Genomic DNA, 16,601 nt, shown 5'->3' with positions numbered 1-16,601 from the left:
CTTGAACGTTTTGTTTTTCTTTGAGATGATTGAATAGAACAATCGGATGATGGGGATGAACCATTTATTTTAAATTCGAATGCGCCCACGACCAACACACTAGTTAATCTGATATAAAAAATCATTTGTGAAAATCGTTGAAATTAAAAAGGATTTGTTTAATACATATTCCTCCAGGTTTTCGGATTTCTCGGAAAAAGTAGAAAATGCAACCCGCCAATATTTGCCGCCCCGGCAAAATGCCGGTTTGCCGGCCTCTTGAACGGGTCCTTCCATTAAGTAATGAAGGAATGGTAGAAAATTCCCGAGAACTCTTCAAAAAAGTAGAAAGACAGTAGAAAACTTAATTCCAAAATGGGGATGAAATTCCTTCGTTTATCTATGACAGGGTAGGTACCAAAATTTAATGAAGTGGCAGAAAACTGTGAATCAAAGAATTTTCACTACAACATCCGGATAAGATGTTTAAATCTAAAAACATCTTAGACGCGGAAGCACCCAACCCATATTCAAGAGATATAGTAGCTAAAAAGTAAGTAGTTCTCTAGCTCTTCAATGTCCAACCTATAACCCTTCGTTAGGAGGTTAATTCAATTTATTATTATGAATTTAACCATTTGATTGTTATTATATTATTTTTTTATTGCGAACATAAGCAGCAAAACATCTGATAAACACAACTTGAATTTTGATTATTTTTACAAATCAATTCAACAACTTTATCTGGTGAGAAGTTATTTGAGTTCAAAGTTTGATATGGGATACAATGACAACAGACTAGATAAAAACGTCCTCAGAAATTGCATTACCCAATATGATAATATTTTAATTTTTGCCAGAATAAAAACACCTTCACTCCTTGTGCATATAATATATACACATTGCCAAAACAATTCATTATTAATTGTTAATTAGTGAATATTTTTTTACAGTAATGTGGAGGTTTGTCTAGATCCAGAACAATTATTTCGAAAAAATTTTGAAAATGAGAAGTCGTAAGGGTGTTTCATCAGAATTTTCATCTGTAGAGTTTGAAGATACTAGAAAAGATGAGAGAAAACAAAAATATCCTCTGCACACTTTTCCATATTACTATGGCATATTGTTTTGTGTTTTTCTAATATTATTACTGAGATTTATTGTTTTCTTGGATCAGAAATTGCCCATTCCTTTGAAAAAAGGAGATGAGGTAAGTGACCCTTATTTAGCTATTTCAAATTCAGTTATCAATTCAGCACCTTGATGATCCTGTACATCCAAGATCAAAATTATAGGATGAAAGAAAGCACAGACAATATTGCAAAAAAATACAGATTTTATATGCTGTTCTAATTTACACCATGAAAATGAATAAGTAAAAACCATTGTCCAAATGTATTTTATGATCAAACAGGATCTGCTGCAAAATGGAAAATTTCAGATTGAGTTTCTATTTATTTAATCAAATGAAAAAGAAATGTAAACAAGAATTGGGATTTTTGTGAAATGTTTCAATTTTAGGTTCTACATCCAGATCGATTCATAGCTGAAAGAGCTCAAGAGGATCTGAAATATCTGACTGATTTAGGACCCCGAGTTGTAGGCTCATATGAAAATGAGGTTCTCACAGTAGAATTCTTGAGAAAGCAAATTTTTGATATAATTCATGAAGCACATCCAAGTCAAAAGATTGAACTTGATGTACAAGTTGTTAGTGGATCATATTTTTTAGGTTCTAAACCTACTGGAAAAATAAATATGTACGCCAATATCCAAAATATTGTGGTTAAGTTATATGGACAAAATGATAATAACAGTTTATTGTTGAATGCACATTTTGATTCTGTTCCTACTAGTCCAGGTAAGCAGTGTAAGGATGCAATGATATAGATATAGATATATAATTATTGTTAGATATAGATTCATAAAATCATTCGGATTATAAAAAACATATTAAATGACATCTATAATCCGAACAGTTTGTCAATAGATTTATTTTTGGTGTGTGCAAACGCATTATTATGAAAAAATGTTGTATTTCATAAAAAAATATTTATTTCAAAGTAAAAAAAAGTTAGTTTTTTCATGCTAATATCAACAGCCTTTTGCCAAATTCCTAGAAGAAACACTTCATGTAGTGCCAATTCATTTTATTCTGCCCATCGAAGACATGAATTGAATGATGTGGTCGCCTCTTTAGTGGATACTTTTTGAATAAGTTCATCATCCCCAGAGCTTTCTATTTCATTCAACTAAATCAAGTCCTTCTTCTAATTCACTCAAAGGAATCAAAACTTTTGGATTCCATTCTTCCGTTCAGATTGCTGAGTTCAGGTTGTTCTGATTACACATATCATTTAAACAATTGGGGCCGTTTGGATTATAGGGTACTTCCAATTATCTGGAGTTCGGATTATTCATACAACACTGTAGTTGTAACAATAATGAATATAAAAAAAAAATTGAAATAATATTCATAGTATTGTCAAATATCAGAGTTGTTTCATTCTTCCTTAGTTGAATACTTCATTTTTTTTATATGCCCTAGCATCTTATTATTTCAAATCATATATAATATATTAATAGATTATTCCTTCATATTGTGTGATTTATTAAGACACTAGAACATTTTTTATATAATACTAATTATTGCATTGACTTGTTCTCTACTTGATGGAAATTCATTTTAATTGAAATTAAGAAATTAGTTATTCTATTTCCACTTTTTTTAGATAGAATATCTGCAATTTGATTTTTATTAATATTTTATAAATGGATAGTCTACCTTCCTTCTAGTCGATACAGGCCTACTGTAGCCTTGCTGAAGATGGAAGAACCCATAGATTCATATTGCCCATGATTACTTAATAATTCTTTTTATGATAACTAAATGTAAGCTCATTTCTATTCAAGGAGGAAGTGATGATGGTATAAACTGTGCTGTTATGCTAGAAATTCTTCGAAAATACTCAAAACATGGAACTCGTTTCGTGCACAATGTGATATTCCTTTTTAATGGTGCTGAAGAATCAGGTTTACAAGCAAGCCATGGTTTCATAACTAAACATAAATGGGCTAAAGAAAGTAAAGTTATCATCAATTTAGAAGCTGCAGGATCTGGTGGTAAAATAGTTATGTTTCAAACTGGGCCAAACAAGGTTTGGTTGAATGAGGATTATGGAAAAGTTCCATATCCAAGAGGACAGGCTGCTTCAGAAGAGTTGTTCCAATCTGAAGTAATTCCATCTGACACTGATTTTAGGGTATTTAGAGATTTTGGGAACATGGTTGGTGAGTTTTGGAATTAGACTCATATTAAATCAATTATGGATGTTTGAAATTTTAGCCTAAAGTGTTCTACTTCTTTTTATCTCCATTTTTTATTTTATCCGCAAATTATTTTTTGAATATTTTTCCATGTATAAATGAATCAAATTTGTGAAACTAAAAACGTATTTCTTTATACACTGACTAACTAAGCATATGAGATCATCTACTCAATCAATTATCCAAGTTGTCTAACACATTTTTCAGGTATCGATATGGCATTTGTTAAAGATGGTTACCGTTATCATACAAAATATGATCGATTTGACAATATACCTTTGGGATCTTATCAGCATGTAGGAGATAATGTTATGTCCCTTGTAAAAAATATGGCAAATAATCCAGAATTGGGAAATGAAAATGCAGAGTCTGGAAAAGTGGTATTTTTTGATTTGTTTGGGGGATATTTTGTATCCTATAACACGTCAACTGCTGTTATTCTCAATCTCAGTATATTTGTTCTATCATTGCTGGTCTTCCTCCTAAGTTTAAGAAGATTCAATTTAGGTGAGTTCAAATACTATATCATTTTTGAAATGACAGATTGAATCCATGATGTTTGCTATATATTCTACATGAATTAGATATTTAGAAAGTACCGATATTGCACTAAGTTTTGAATTGGGAATTCCTGATAATTCCTTCTTCCTCTCTTGAATTCATATTTAGTGGTTATTTCTTTGGCTGTTCCTAAATCCATTTCATTTAATTCTGTTAATTTTTTTAAATCAGTTGAATGGTCATTACTCCAATCAATCAAACACGTGAATGATGATGAACATAGATTGATGTTTGAGAAATCTGTTACTCAATCAGAAATTTTGAAGTAAGATGTTTCTAAGGCTTCTGAACCTTTTTTGAGAAGCATAATTGCATATTTTAATGACCAAGTAATCCCAGCATTCATTGGCAACTTCATCAACTTTAGGAAGATTTTTTTTCAAATCATTTTTAAGTAGTTACTGGACTAACATACTCTCTATGGCTTTCGCTTTTATAAAACAGGTAAATGCAGTGTTAACTTTTTTATCTTTTGTTGAGGATTTTTCTATTTTTCCGCAAGAATAATTTCTCTTCCCTAATGTGAAATTTTTTATGGAGGGAATATTGTTAATCTTATGCTAAGACCAGTATTTCAATGAGGTGGTGATTTGGCCTTATCATGATAATTTCTGTCTGGAATAATTATTCAATTCTTGTAGTATAATGTACTGATTTAACTGAGCAGATAATTTTCTTGGGCGATGGAGAGTATTCTCATTTTGCCCTAAGAGATCCATAAAATTAATTGCTACATAATCTTCCATTGTCTTGTTCTAAGGATATTCAGAAGGCATTTTGCACGATATACAGGTTTGGTAAATACATTCGGAAATATAGGATTTTTAACATTATTCCAAAACATCTGAGTGATGCGATATCAAATAAGCGAGTTCTCTTTCAATATCGAAGTGGGGATGGTAAAAGATGCGGCCGGCGTTAGCGCTGCGGTCTGAATATTGAATATTAGTGGCTCTCCTACGGTGGGATGGGTTATGACAAATTTATTGCATTGTATACGAGGAATTCATTTGCCGCAATAAATGAAACAAATAATTTCCTGTGTGAAAATGAGTACTCAGGTTCTTTTTCGCCATAAGTGATTTGAAAACAAAATAAATTCTAACAGAACCAGGAAATGTAATGGAAAACAAAAGCAAATTATAAATATTCAAATTATAAAATGGTACTTTGGTGGTCAATCAATTGAATAACTGTGGGTTCTGGTTATAAATTCATTTAATGTTGCCTTTAAAGATAGGCCGATATCTTCAAATTCCGCTATTTCTGCAATAATTACAAAATTCGAGAAATGTGGGTTTTTATGGACATGCTGTAATCGCAAGATTGATAAACCACCAAAAACCATTAATGAAAATCATTTGAAAAAATGAGTAGATGTTGAAATCTATGCACCTTGTTCGAGTAAAAAAATTGCTGAACAAGTTGATATAAGCGACAGAATTGTTCTGAATATTTCAAAAAGGCATGATTACCGATGTTATAAAGTTTAAACAAATCAAGAAATATTTCATGAGGACCAAATAAAAAGTAATTAAAAAAGTAGTAAAAAAGTAATTTTTTGGAAAGGTTATATAAAAAGAATTCATTTCTAAGCAATACTGATGACTCATCGTTTTCCTTGAGTAGAAAACATAACCCATCAATGGTAAAATATTGGTCTAGAAAGAAAAAACATGTAAGTATTTCTGTGCCTACCCAGTATCTTCAGAAACTTAATGTTTGCAGTCATACTGAGGAATTACATTGTATTTATGGAAACCTAAACGTTTCCAAATATGATCATTTCAAGAGCTTTTAGAGAATAAAATTATTCCGACAGTCACCAATTAATTTCGTTGATGTCTGGTTTCAACAAGATCGCTGTCCAAGTCTCAACGCAAGATAAGTCACACAATATGTCAGGATGAATTTTTCGGACCGTGTCATTTCTAAAAATGGCTTGGTCAAATGGCTCCCAAATCGCCAAATTTATGTTATTGATTTATGGTCAAAAAATTAATAGAGTGACGAAAATTAATTATTAAGGTTCAAAATGATCTAATTTTATGTCAAAATAACAAATATGCCGAATCTGAGGACTCATTTTTGCAGAGGAAATTATTTGTGTCATTCATTTTCGCATATGAATTCCTGGATGGAATATTAGAAAGATGCTTTCCAACCTTGGGATGGGATATGACAGTTTTAATCCATTGTATATAAGTAATTTATTTGCGAAAATGAATGACACAAATAATTTCCTTATACAAATGGAATGAAACTGTCATATCCCATCCCAAGGTTGGAGAGCATCTTTCTAATATTCCAGCCGCAGCACAGGCCGCGACTGTGACCATCCCCACTTCGACATCAAACAAAATACTTCGTTTATTCGATATCTTATCACACAGATGTTCTGATTGTCGTACTGTTCTATTGGACCATGAGTATTCTCTGGAATAAGGTGAATGTATTTATCAAACGCGATCAAAATATTGTAATAATTTCTTGCTTTCAATATGACAATTCACATTTTTACCTATTATAGTCATAATACAAGTATTATGACTATGAACTATATATTTGTCTTTATTCGCAGGGATAACGGTGAACACAGTTTTGTACTTCAACCAAATATTTGCAGTAACTCTTTTTGGTTGGTTACTGTCATTTTTGACCATTATACTTTTAGCATATGTTATTGATTTATTGGGCTATGGGATGAGTTGGTATGGGCATCCTTGGTTGGTATTGGGTCTTTTTGTAATTCCTACAATTATAACTTCTACACCAATGTTACTACTAATTCGACCTATGGTAAGCATGGAATAAAATTCAATGTACTTGTAAATCTCCATTTGTAATATTGTCGTCGCCAAGATTTTCATTTATACTACATGTTAGGTCATGCAAAAAAAGATATCATTATCAACGAATCGGTTATATATCTAGATTATATTTGACCCATTACTTTTTCATTTTAATAGGTACCAAAAGAAATGAACTTAATTGAGACTAATATAGCACCAGTGTTGAATCCAGGGGGTGCCCAACGGTAATACCCCTCCGGAGCATGACCAATAGCTAAACCCCCCCCGACCACACCCGGAGAAAATTTTATGGATTCAACACTGGGTAGCTCATACATAAAAAAAGAATTGTACTGGATCGAAAAGCATCCTCTAACTATTATCATAATAACTGCTACCTGAAATTTTTATTGTAAGACAAACATGGATATTTACTTAGAATTTTTATTTTTCAGCATATCTCTCAAAATGCGAATTGCTTCATACAAGCTCAGATTATACGATTGATTTGGAGTTTTATCATGTTAGTGATAACCTTATTAGGTGTAAGGACAACATATCCTTTGTTAATGGTTGTTTTATTTGATACATTGGCTTATGTTGTGATACTTGCTATGGGTTTGGAACATTCAGGTAAGAATACTTTTGCAATTTCTCAATAAGTTTAAGATTTCTAGCATTAAAAAGATCAATCTATAAAACAAGAAGTGGGCTTTGGCTAATTACTCAATAAGTCGATGTGGAAAAAGAAAATGGAGCCAAATTTTTGCTGATATTTGACAATTACGTAACGCTGTTCTTTTTGTTGAAAATATTGAAAGAATTATTGAATAATCTAAAAAAATTTGAAATCTCATTAGAGTGTAAAACATTTGAATTTTTTAAATGAAAATTAAGAAAATCAAGAGCCTCTGTCATATTCTTACTAGGAGAAATGCCAAGGACACTTTAAGTTTTTCTTTGGACCACTGCAGATGTCTTCACTTTAATTTAGTCGTAGCATAAAGTCCTTTGACTTCCTGAACCTTATTTAACGCCAATCAATTATGCTTTCACCACTAAATTTCAATTGTTCATAGGTACCCAGGCAATTTTTTATGAATTTTAGCATGTGGCAAATGTCCAGAAAAATATATATTCATTTTTCTTTGTCACAGGATGAGCAAAATAATGTTTTATAACATTTGAATTTGCAAATGAGCTCCAAATAATTTTTCTCCTGTTTTCTTGCCATCAGCTGTAAGGAATTCATTGCCTGTTCATTAACCCTACTTCAGTATTCACAGTTGAGTATCATTTAGGAATTGTTTTTATATGTGGAAGAATATTGTTGAATGTAGTTCTCAAATAATTATAGGCATTCTTAGAATAGAAATACAATGTCAACGCAAAGTTCCTCAATTCTAGTGGAAATTTTCCTTTTCTTAATCTACTTAGTGAACACTTGTGAATTACTAATGCTGATGATGACAAGCAATTCTGAAAATCAAAGCAAGAACTTATTACATGCATATTGGATTATTATTACACATTTGATGTTGTTTCCGTAAGGAGGCGAGCGAGTAATTATGGGTCAAGAAGTCTGAAAGAAGTTGATGAGGAATTGCTCAATACTGGTCTTTCGGTGACTCCATTCGAGAATATTTTTTATCTGAGTGTCGTGGATGCCAAGGTATCTCTCTTTACGAAGCTCCTTGTAGGACTTTTTGATGAGATCGCACCTATAAAAATTAAAAAGTTGAAATCTAAAAGCAGTCCATGGTTCACCTCCACAATTGGTGATATGATTAAACTCAAAGATAAAATTTTCCGTAAATACCGCGCTTCTAGAGCGCCCGATGACTGGATTAGTTATAAAAAAATGAAAAATCAAGTAACTAATGCAATATCTAGAGAAAAAAAAGCTTACTTAGAGTATTTCATCAATTCTCATAAGTTTGAAAATAGATTATTATGGAAAAAATTATCTGAGTTGGGTGTTTACGGTGGGAAGTCTAATAGAGATTTGCCTTATAATTTGAATAGACCGGATGATATAAATAAGAACTTTTTGAAATCTTCGCGTTATATCAAGCCCGACCAGGGCCTGCTTGAATTTTACAATAATTCGCGGTTCTTGAATTTTGCAGAGGAATTTTATTTTACGATGACAACTCAGGTGGAGGTGCTGTCAGTTCTGAGTTCAATGAAATCTAATGTAATTGGTCCCGATCAGTTGAACGTTGAGATGATTCGTCTATGTTGTCCCTACATTTTGCCTTTTCTCGTTAACATCATTAATTCGTGCATTTTTTCTTCGGTGTTTCCTGCAGCTTGGAAAATATCGAAGGTTTTTCCACTCCCAAAGAAGAGTGACCCCAATAATTTGAATGACTTACGTCCTATATCTATATTACCTGTATGCTCGAAGGTCTTGGAAAAAATCTGCGCAATAAGAATCAGAGAACATTTAAGACGGTACAATATTTTACCAGAGAGACAGTCTGGATTTAGAAAGTGCCATAGTTGTTGCACGGCTCTTCTGGATGTTGTGGATAACATATTATCGTGCATAGATGGAGGAGAGACGTGTGTGTTGATTTTGTTAGATTATTCCAAGGCTTTTGACACTATCAACCATGAAATATTATTGGCAATTTTGCGGCACATTGGATTTTCTGCCGTGGCTGCTTCATTCATTGGGAGTTATCTGGAGGGTCGTCAGCAGTATGTAGAAACAGATCGAGGCACGTCTGGGGTAGGAAATGTGGATTGTGGCGTCCCGCAGGGTTCTGTGTTGGGGCCTCTTCTGTTTTGTATCTATACAATTTACATAACATGTAATATGAAATTCTGTAGAGAATTCAGGTATGCTGATGACACGCAGATTTTGCATTCATTTCTTTCCAGCTCGGTACGTGATGCTAATAATAAAATAAACCATGATCTTGACTCCTTGGTACAGGTGTCAAGAAGGCATCAACTCACATTGAATCCACTTAAAACTAAAGTCATGATTTTTGGGAAGAATAGGGATGCTGTGTCTGAAGATATGCAGATTATTTTAAATGGTGAGCGGATTCAATGTGTAGATGAGTGTATTGATTTGGGTGTCCTTATAGACAAGGAGCTTCGATTCAGTGGTCATGTTCAGTCTTGTATTCAAAAGGCTTATGCTAGTCTGAGGATGCTTTATCCTCATAGGCACTCTCTCTCGACAAAACTTAAAATTTTGCTCACAGATGCTTTGGTCTTGAGCCACTTCAATTACTGTGACGCAGTTTACGGGCCATGTTTAACTAGAGTAGATTGTGACAGGATACAGAGAGTACAAAGATCTTGCCTTCGATTCATTTATGGTATAAGGAAATATGATCCTGTTATACATAAACTTAAGACATGTAAATGGCTTGATATGGAGTCTAGGCGTGAACTGCATGCTGCTGTGTTGTTCCATTCGGTTATTATAAATAAGTGTCCACCGTATCTATATAATAAGGTTCGTTTTCGTACTGATGTCCATTCTCTGAACTTAAGATTTAGGGGACTTCTTTCTCCACCACAGCATTCTACAGCTTCATTCACTCGTTCCTTCTCATACAGAATTTATCTACTTTATAACCGAATGCCAGTTAACTTCAAGTCTTTGCGTATTGCCAGTTTCAGGCGGAATTATATGGAATGGCTGCGCGGACGTCTGTATTAGTCAGATGTAATTTTTATTTTCATTTTTAGAATGGTTTTAATATCAAGAATGTATGACACCTTTGATTTTTGTTTTTTTTTGTTTTTTCTCTTGTACGGAACATTATTTTGTATGTTTTTTTCTCTGAATTGTTTTTTCGGGACTTGATCTTATATCAGTTTTACTGCCTCAAGTTCCTTTCTACATCATTGAAAATGAGCTTATCTCTTGATATAATGTTACTTTACTGTATGTTGTGGATAAATAAAGATTATTATTATTATTATTATTATTATTATTTGTTGTAGTCTAAATTAACAGAAATTATTCCATTTAATAAAATACTAATAATAGAAATACGTTCAGACAAACAATAGTCTTATTGAGTTTCATTGTCTCAAAAAAACGCATTTTGAAATAAAATTTTTTAATGAACTTCCCACAAAATCACCGATATTTCCACTTTATAAATTGTTGAAAAAGAACTTGGACCTGGAAGTGAACGTTTGTCAATATGTTGAAATTAATTTTATTCTTATACATACATGTTATTTTGAATATTTAGGTCTATTTGTCAACATATTTAATGCTATTGTTTTTATGACCTGTAAATTATTTTTTATGGTAAATTAAGTTGAGATGAGCCTTGATTGAATTATTTTCTCATCTACCCGATTTCTTTAGCCTAATGATAAAAATTATACTATTTTTGCAGGTTCAAAATGGAAAATTATTTATTTAACAATTTCTCTAATACCTACTTCTTTCTCAATGAGCATTGCTATTGAATTGTTCGATTTTTTCATCCCATTGACTGGTAGAATTGGTAGCAATAAAATACCTGATATTATCATAGGATTTGGCTGTGTCTTTGCAACTTTATTGACTTTAACCCCATATGTAAGTTTTTTTTTCGTGAAACAAATTAAGTTCTTCGAGTATTTGATTGCACTAAGGTGGTTTTAACCTGTTTCCTTTTTTCAGTATTTTTTAATTTCAACTTTAAATAAACCAAAGAATTTTTACAAAATACTTGCAGCCGTCTTTGTGGGTTGTTTTATGATTGTTTTTACACCTTTCGGATTCCCATATTCAGGGGACTATAAATCACCAACACCCCAGAGATTTTGGATTATGGTAATTACAATCATTAGAATAGTTTGATATTTTTCCTTTTTTGAATGGTTTAATTTTAGCATAGCCAGCGAGTTTTTCATGGAGAAGATGGTGGAATCATTAAAAAAGATTCTGGTTATTTCTTTTTGAATATGGATAGGAATTCTCCAAGGAGTGTTGCTAAATATGTTGATGATTTGAAAAGGACGGCAGACCTAGAATCTGATTGTAAAAATTTTCTTTTATGCGGTTTGCCTTTAGCACATCCTAAAATGTGCGATGTTGTGTAAGTAAAACGCCGATTAATTATATTTTAATTGGTTGTTTTCTTCCAAGTTTTAATGCAAAACCAAAAAATTTTTTTTAGGAGATACAGTACTTGGATTCCTGCATCGTCACCAATTATTCCCGATCCTGTTAATTTGAAGATACATTCGAAAACAGAAATTTCACCAACATTGATTCGATATAATCTGACAATTTCTGGTAGGTTTTACCTCCATTTATTTCTTTTTTGATCAAAAGTTTCATATACAAACAATTATCAATTTTTCATAATTTATTAAAGTTTTTGTGTTCATCTTTTTTATTCATTACTATACTTATTTATTCATTTTATTTCGACAATAGTCGAATTGTTGAAGGTTTTTCAAAATTGCTGTAATTACATTCAGTCAAATATTTCTTGATATCATATCCCAAACTATTAAAAGCTGGCAAACTGGAATGAATAGGCCCAAGATGTTCTTGATTTTTTCAGAAAAAAAATCTTTCGTATGTTATATTTATTTGTTGATGTTATGGACCCTTTATAGCAAATATTGTGCATTCGCTAGTTTATAGATCAATTTACACTGCTGTAACTTAATTAATTTATCAAACTTCAAGTATAGGTATGTCTTATGTTATACATTTCATGAGATCGATAATATTATAGAAGATTATGAAGATATTTTATCACCTTATTTTGTAATTGATGATCTCTATTGAAGTAGAATTTAAATGTATTAGACCATATAACTGATAAAAAGGATATTACTGACTGAAAATGAGCAAAATAGTTTAGGTTCACTGATCTCTTGTTTAGATAGAATTTCAAATGCCTCAATGCTCCCACCAGTGGAATGAGTGTATTTATTGCTATAATGATCACTTTGTTGAATTGGTTAGTAATTAATTTTTGTACATATTTTCATATGTACTGCTGGAAATGTTGCAAATTCAATCAAAATTTTTGTTTCAATGATTTTTCTGTGGCACTTCTTATTCTATAGATTTATTATGTATTTTAATTTAATACTGATTTTCACTTTTCAGGTCCTGATCGATTAATGTTTTATTTATCTCCCAAGAAGAACTTGAATCTACATAAAACAAGTCTTTTAGATAAAATGGGTCATCAAGTATTTTGGAACGATCGCCCGTATTATTTTTTCGTGTATGTTTGCGGAAAAGAAGTAACACCGGTGAATGCTCTTTTCGATATTGAGGTTCCCGAGAATCATACTGGACCAACAATGGATATAGCAGTGTCAGGAAATTATGTGCACCCCAAGAAGTTCAGAATGACGCAGGATTTTTCCAAATTTCTATCCAAATTTCCAGATTGGGCTGATTTAACTGCTTGGGTGGCGAATTACCAATCTTGGGTTATATAAGACTGAATATAAGGACTTAGTGAAGAACAAATTTATGGGAAAAGACATGTAAATTACATTTAGGAAATGTCCCTTGAGGCATATTGTATATCAACATTTGCTTAGAATTTTTAAGCATTCCATTTCGCTAATACTAATGAAATATATTATTTTGAAAATAACATTTTTATAGAGTTTTTATTTATAGTGGAAATTGCGTATACAAAGGAATTAAAATATCATCTTTTAGTAAGAGCATTTTTATTCTGTTCTAATATTGAAATATTCTGTCAACCGTACAACTCAACAATGAAATATGGCAGTGTCTGCATAATGCAACACACATTTCTATCTGCATCAGCGTTCTAGAAAACAAATCACTGCAGGTATCAAAATGATACAGTGACTTAATACATACACAGTGACGACAATACCTTCAAATTGAGATTAAAAATGACGAATGGGGTGGGGCTTAACCATAGAACTTAAGAATACAATTAACTGAACTGATATATCGTCAAAATTAAAATTATTGGGCCTGATAGATTTGTATATAGAACAAATATATTTAACTGGGTAATACCTACTACAGTGACTTAATAAAATGGGCCTTACATTTCGAATGAATCACAAAAATCAAGTAAACGGAGAATGTAAACAAAAAGCCGCCATATTTAGGCTCAGAAACCGGCAGCCAATCAAAAACGAGACCACTCGTGTCTACGTTTTATTAAGTGATCTATTGTGAGTATCATGTAAACAATGAAAATTACTGAAAAAAACGTTTTAGAATATATCCAACAGAAATCAAGATACAGCTAAATATTTGAAACAAGTATTTGTCAGAAACACCCTTTAACTCAAGATATCTATGGTGTGCTTTCTGATATCTTATTATATCGAAAAAAGAGATTGAGGGTTCTTGTAGACTTTTTCCCCAAGTCTTATAGCATCGAATTTGGGACACCCTGCTCATATATAATGAAGATTATAAAGCATTAATCTCATTGAGTGAATATAGAGTAGATTTTTCTCTGACATACATATGCAGCAGTGACGGCTCGTGCCCTCGAGATGTGGGTCGGCCACACACACACACATATATGTATATATATATATATATTTTTTTTTTTTTTAAATTCACACTAGCGTGGTTATATATATATATATATATATATATATATATAAATTTTCCCACACCCCTTATCATACTTATAACTATATAAATAAATATACAGTCCATTCAGGAATTATTGACATCGAAGTAGGCCATGAACGTCCAGTCGAGGCTTTATTTCTGGTTACAAAAATATCACTAAAAATTGCTATGGTTCATCATAGAAATAACCAGTTTAAATTATTTTCATCATTTTTGTATCCGAAAGATCCTGAATTTTCGAAATTACGATTATTACGAAGGGACGCATACAGTCATGATTTCATAAATTGAAATTCAGATTATATAACGTAAAAATATGGTGAAATGCTATCTCATTTCAAGGAAATCCAACGAAGAGATATCTATTCATTTAAGAGTCGCCCATGAAAGATCCCATTGAAGATCATTAAAATATGCATATTCCTTTTCACCAAAGGCTCTTTAAAAATTGTTGCATTACTGATGGACACTGGATACCAACCTGCTTGCAAAATTCTTATCAAATAACTCTTATGGATCATTTTAACTGTGGTGTCTAAACTGGTGAAGAAAACAGAAAAAACTGGTTGATAAATTTAAATAGTGTAGCTTAGTGAATGGAAGAGCCATATCATAATAAGACAGAAATAAAATTCAAAGAATCCATTTAGTATATGAAAAATTTTGACATCACAGTTGTACTGTAACTTTCAAAGTTGGAACCAATTTATCAGCCGATGTGTAAATTACTCTATAAAGTCACTATTTATTGAAACTGTTCATGACATGAATGATTGATTTAACTTGTATGAAAAATACAGATACTATTTGTACTCGAGTTTTCTGTTTTTTATTGAAATGCTTTTATACTAGTTTCTATTAAATTACATAAATTATTTTGCCCCTAACAGCTTTAACTCACTCACTAAAAGCATTTTTGCATGAAATTATTTTTAATTTGTGAATTTTGAAATTTTATTGCACTTCAAGTGGGTAAGAGGTGAAGAAATTCTTCAAGTTACTCTTCTGAATATATTTTTCGATTAAATACTCAGTAAAAATTCTATAAAGCAATTGGAATTTATTAGATTTTTGGATTACTCATTGAAGAACAAAAAACAGATATAACAATACTTAATTTCAATATAGAATATAAGTGAACTATAGATGCAATGCCAAGACTTTGTTTAGCAATCCAATAATAAAATAATTCTCTCTATAAGATTTATATAATCCTCGTGATCACCACTGTCAAAACAAAACATCCAGGTAAAAATCCAAATATCCAGTAATCAAAATAGTGCTCCTTCTACTTTTACCCTTTAATATACTTGAAAAACATTTTGTTTACTTTCTAGAGTCCACTGTTGAATAATGCTGGCATTTTCAAATAACCAAGTTTCCTCCAGATAAATGAATTTCACATTTTGTTGCAAATATTCTCTGTATTCACCATAAAATCGTTCTCAACTGATTATTATATTTTTCTGTTTATCAATAAGAATTTTCCTTTTATTAACTGTTTTGAACTTGTAACCAATAAAGTTTATGAAATGTTGTCTTTGATTGATTAAAATCCAGATGCTTTTTGGTCAAATTTCATCCAGGCTGATATATTGATTGCTTTTGGCCATAGACCTAATGGTCTATGCTTTTGGCTCGGCTTTTGGTAACAATCAAATCATTCAATGATTCTTTGAAGGTGAAATCGTATTGCACAGGTTTTCTTCCACTAATAATCCAGGTTGTAATGACTTGCCTTCTTCTTTTTTCAAACAGTACTGTGAGAAATACTCAAATAAACTAATCAATGTGTGTTTGAAATTGATACAACTTTTAAGTTTCAAAATTCCTTCGATCAAAACTGAAATCTAACCTCCTGTCAATGACATTTCCAATGCCAACCCGAAATCTGCAATTCAAAATGTTACTGAATGAGCCAGTACCAACTTAATTTCGATTTTCCAAAGCCACCCGGGATGTCAATAATTCCTGAATGGACTGTATATAAACAAATAGATTTCCACGTCACCCAAGAGGACGGGTTGGTTTTTTGTTTTTAATGGGAAACCTCACCTAGAATAGCCCTATTATAACCCAATATAAAAATGTAGTTCTCAAATCAATGAAAACTGAAATAAAATGAAACTCTTGAAAAAACAGAAATAATAAAATATTCAATTATCAACATAAAATATATATTTGAATAAACATAGAGAAAACCTCTCACGAAAACATATAAATAAATGTATAAAATATAAAAAAATCTTATAAAGACCACAAAAAATATTGTGGAAATGACCGCATGTATTCTGGTCGAAAATGTATGAGCTTGCTTACCCTTTATTCATTTTTATAGATCAAATCAATTCGACGATCTTTCTTTG

At 31.6% G+C, this 16,601-nt stretch overlaps 1 protein-coding gene across 2 annotated transcripts; it reads left to right on the top strand.

Annotated features, from left to right (window-relative positions):
- Positions 1 to 554: 554 nt before the first annotated feature.
- LOC123670997 (endoplasmic reticulum metallopeptidase 1-like) lies at positions 555 to 13,325 on the top strand. 2 transcript variants are annotated; one of them, XM_045604621.1, is made up of 12 exons: positions 555 to 726; positions 933 to 1,189; positions 1,501 to 1,840; positions 2,893 to 3,270; positions 3,514 to 3,813; positions 6,449 to 6,666; positions 7,115 to 7,292; positions 11,039 to 11,223; positions 11,308 to 11,460; positions 11,520 to 11,725; positions 11,807 to 11,925; positions 12,757 to 13,325. In XM_045604621.1, the coding sequence occupies exons 2-12, from the start codon at positions 986 to 988 to the stop codon at positions 13,095 to 13,097; spliced, it is 2,622 nt and encodes an 873-aa protein (XP_045460577.1). In that variant the 5' UTR covers positions 555 to 726; positions 933 to 985; the 3' UTR covers positions 13,098 to 13,325. The 2 variants fall into 2 exon arrangements, with proteins under 2 accessions (XP_045460577.1, XP_045460576.1); XM_045604620.1 differs by lacking the exon at positions 555 to 726 and having other exon boundaries at positions 848 to 1,189.
- Positions 13,326 to 16,601: the final 3,276 nt, after the last annotated feature.

The sequence above is a fragment of the Harmonia axyridis genome, chromosome 1 (genome assembly GCF_914767665.1).
Source record: "Harmonia axyridis chromosome 1, icHarAxyr1.1, whole genome shotgun sequence".
In the NCBI taxonomy this organism is placed as follows: Eukaryota; Metazoa; Arthropoda; class Insecta; order Coleoptera; family Coccinellidae; genus Harmonia; species Harmonia axyridis.
The sequence above is the reverse complement of the archived record's forward strand: the minus strand, read 5'-3'. Positions and strand labels throughout refer to the sequence as shown.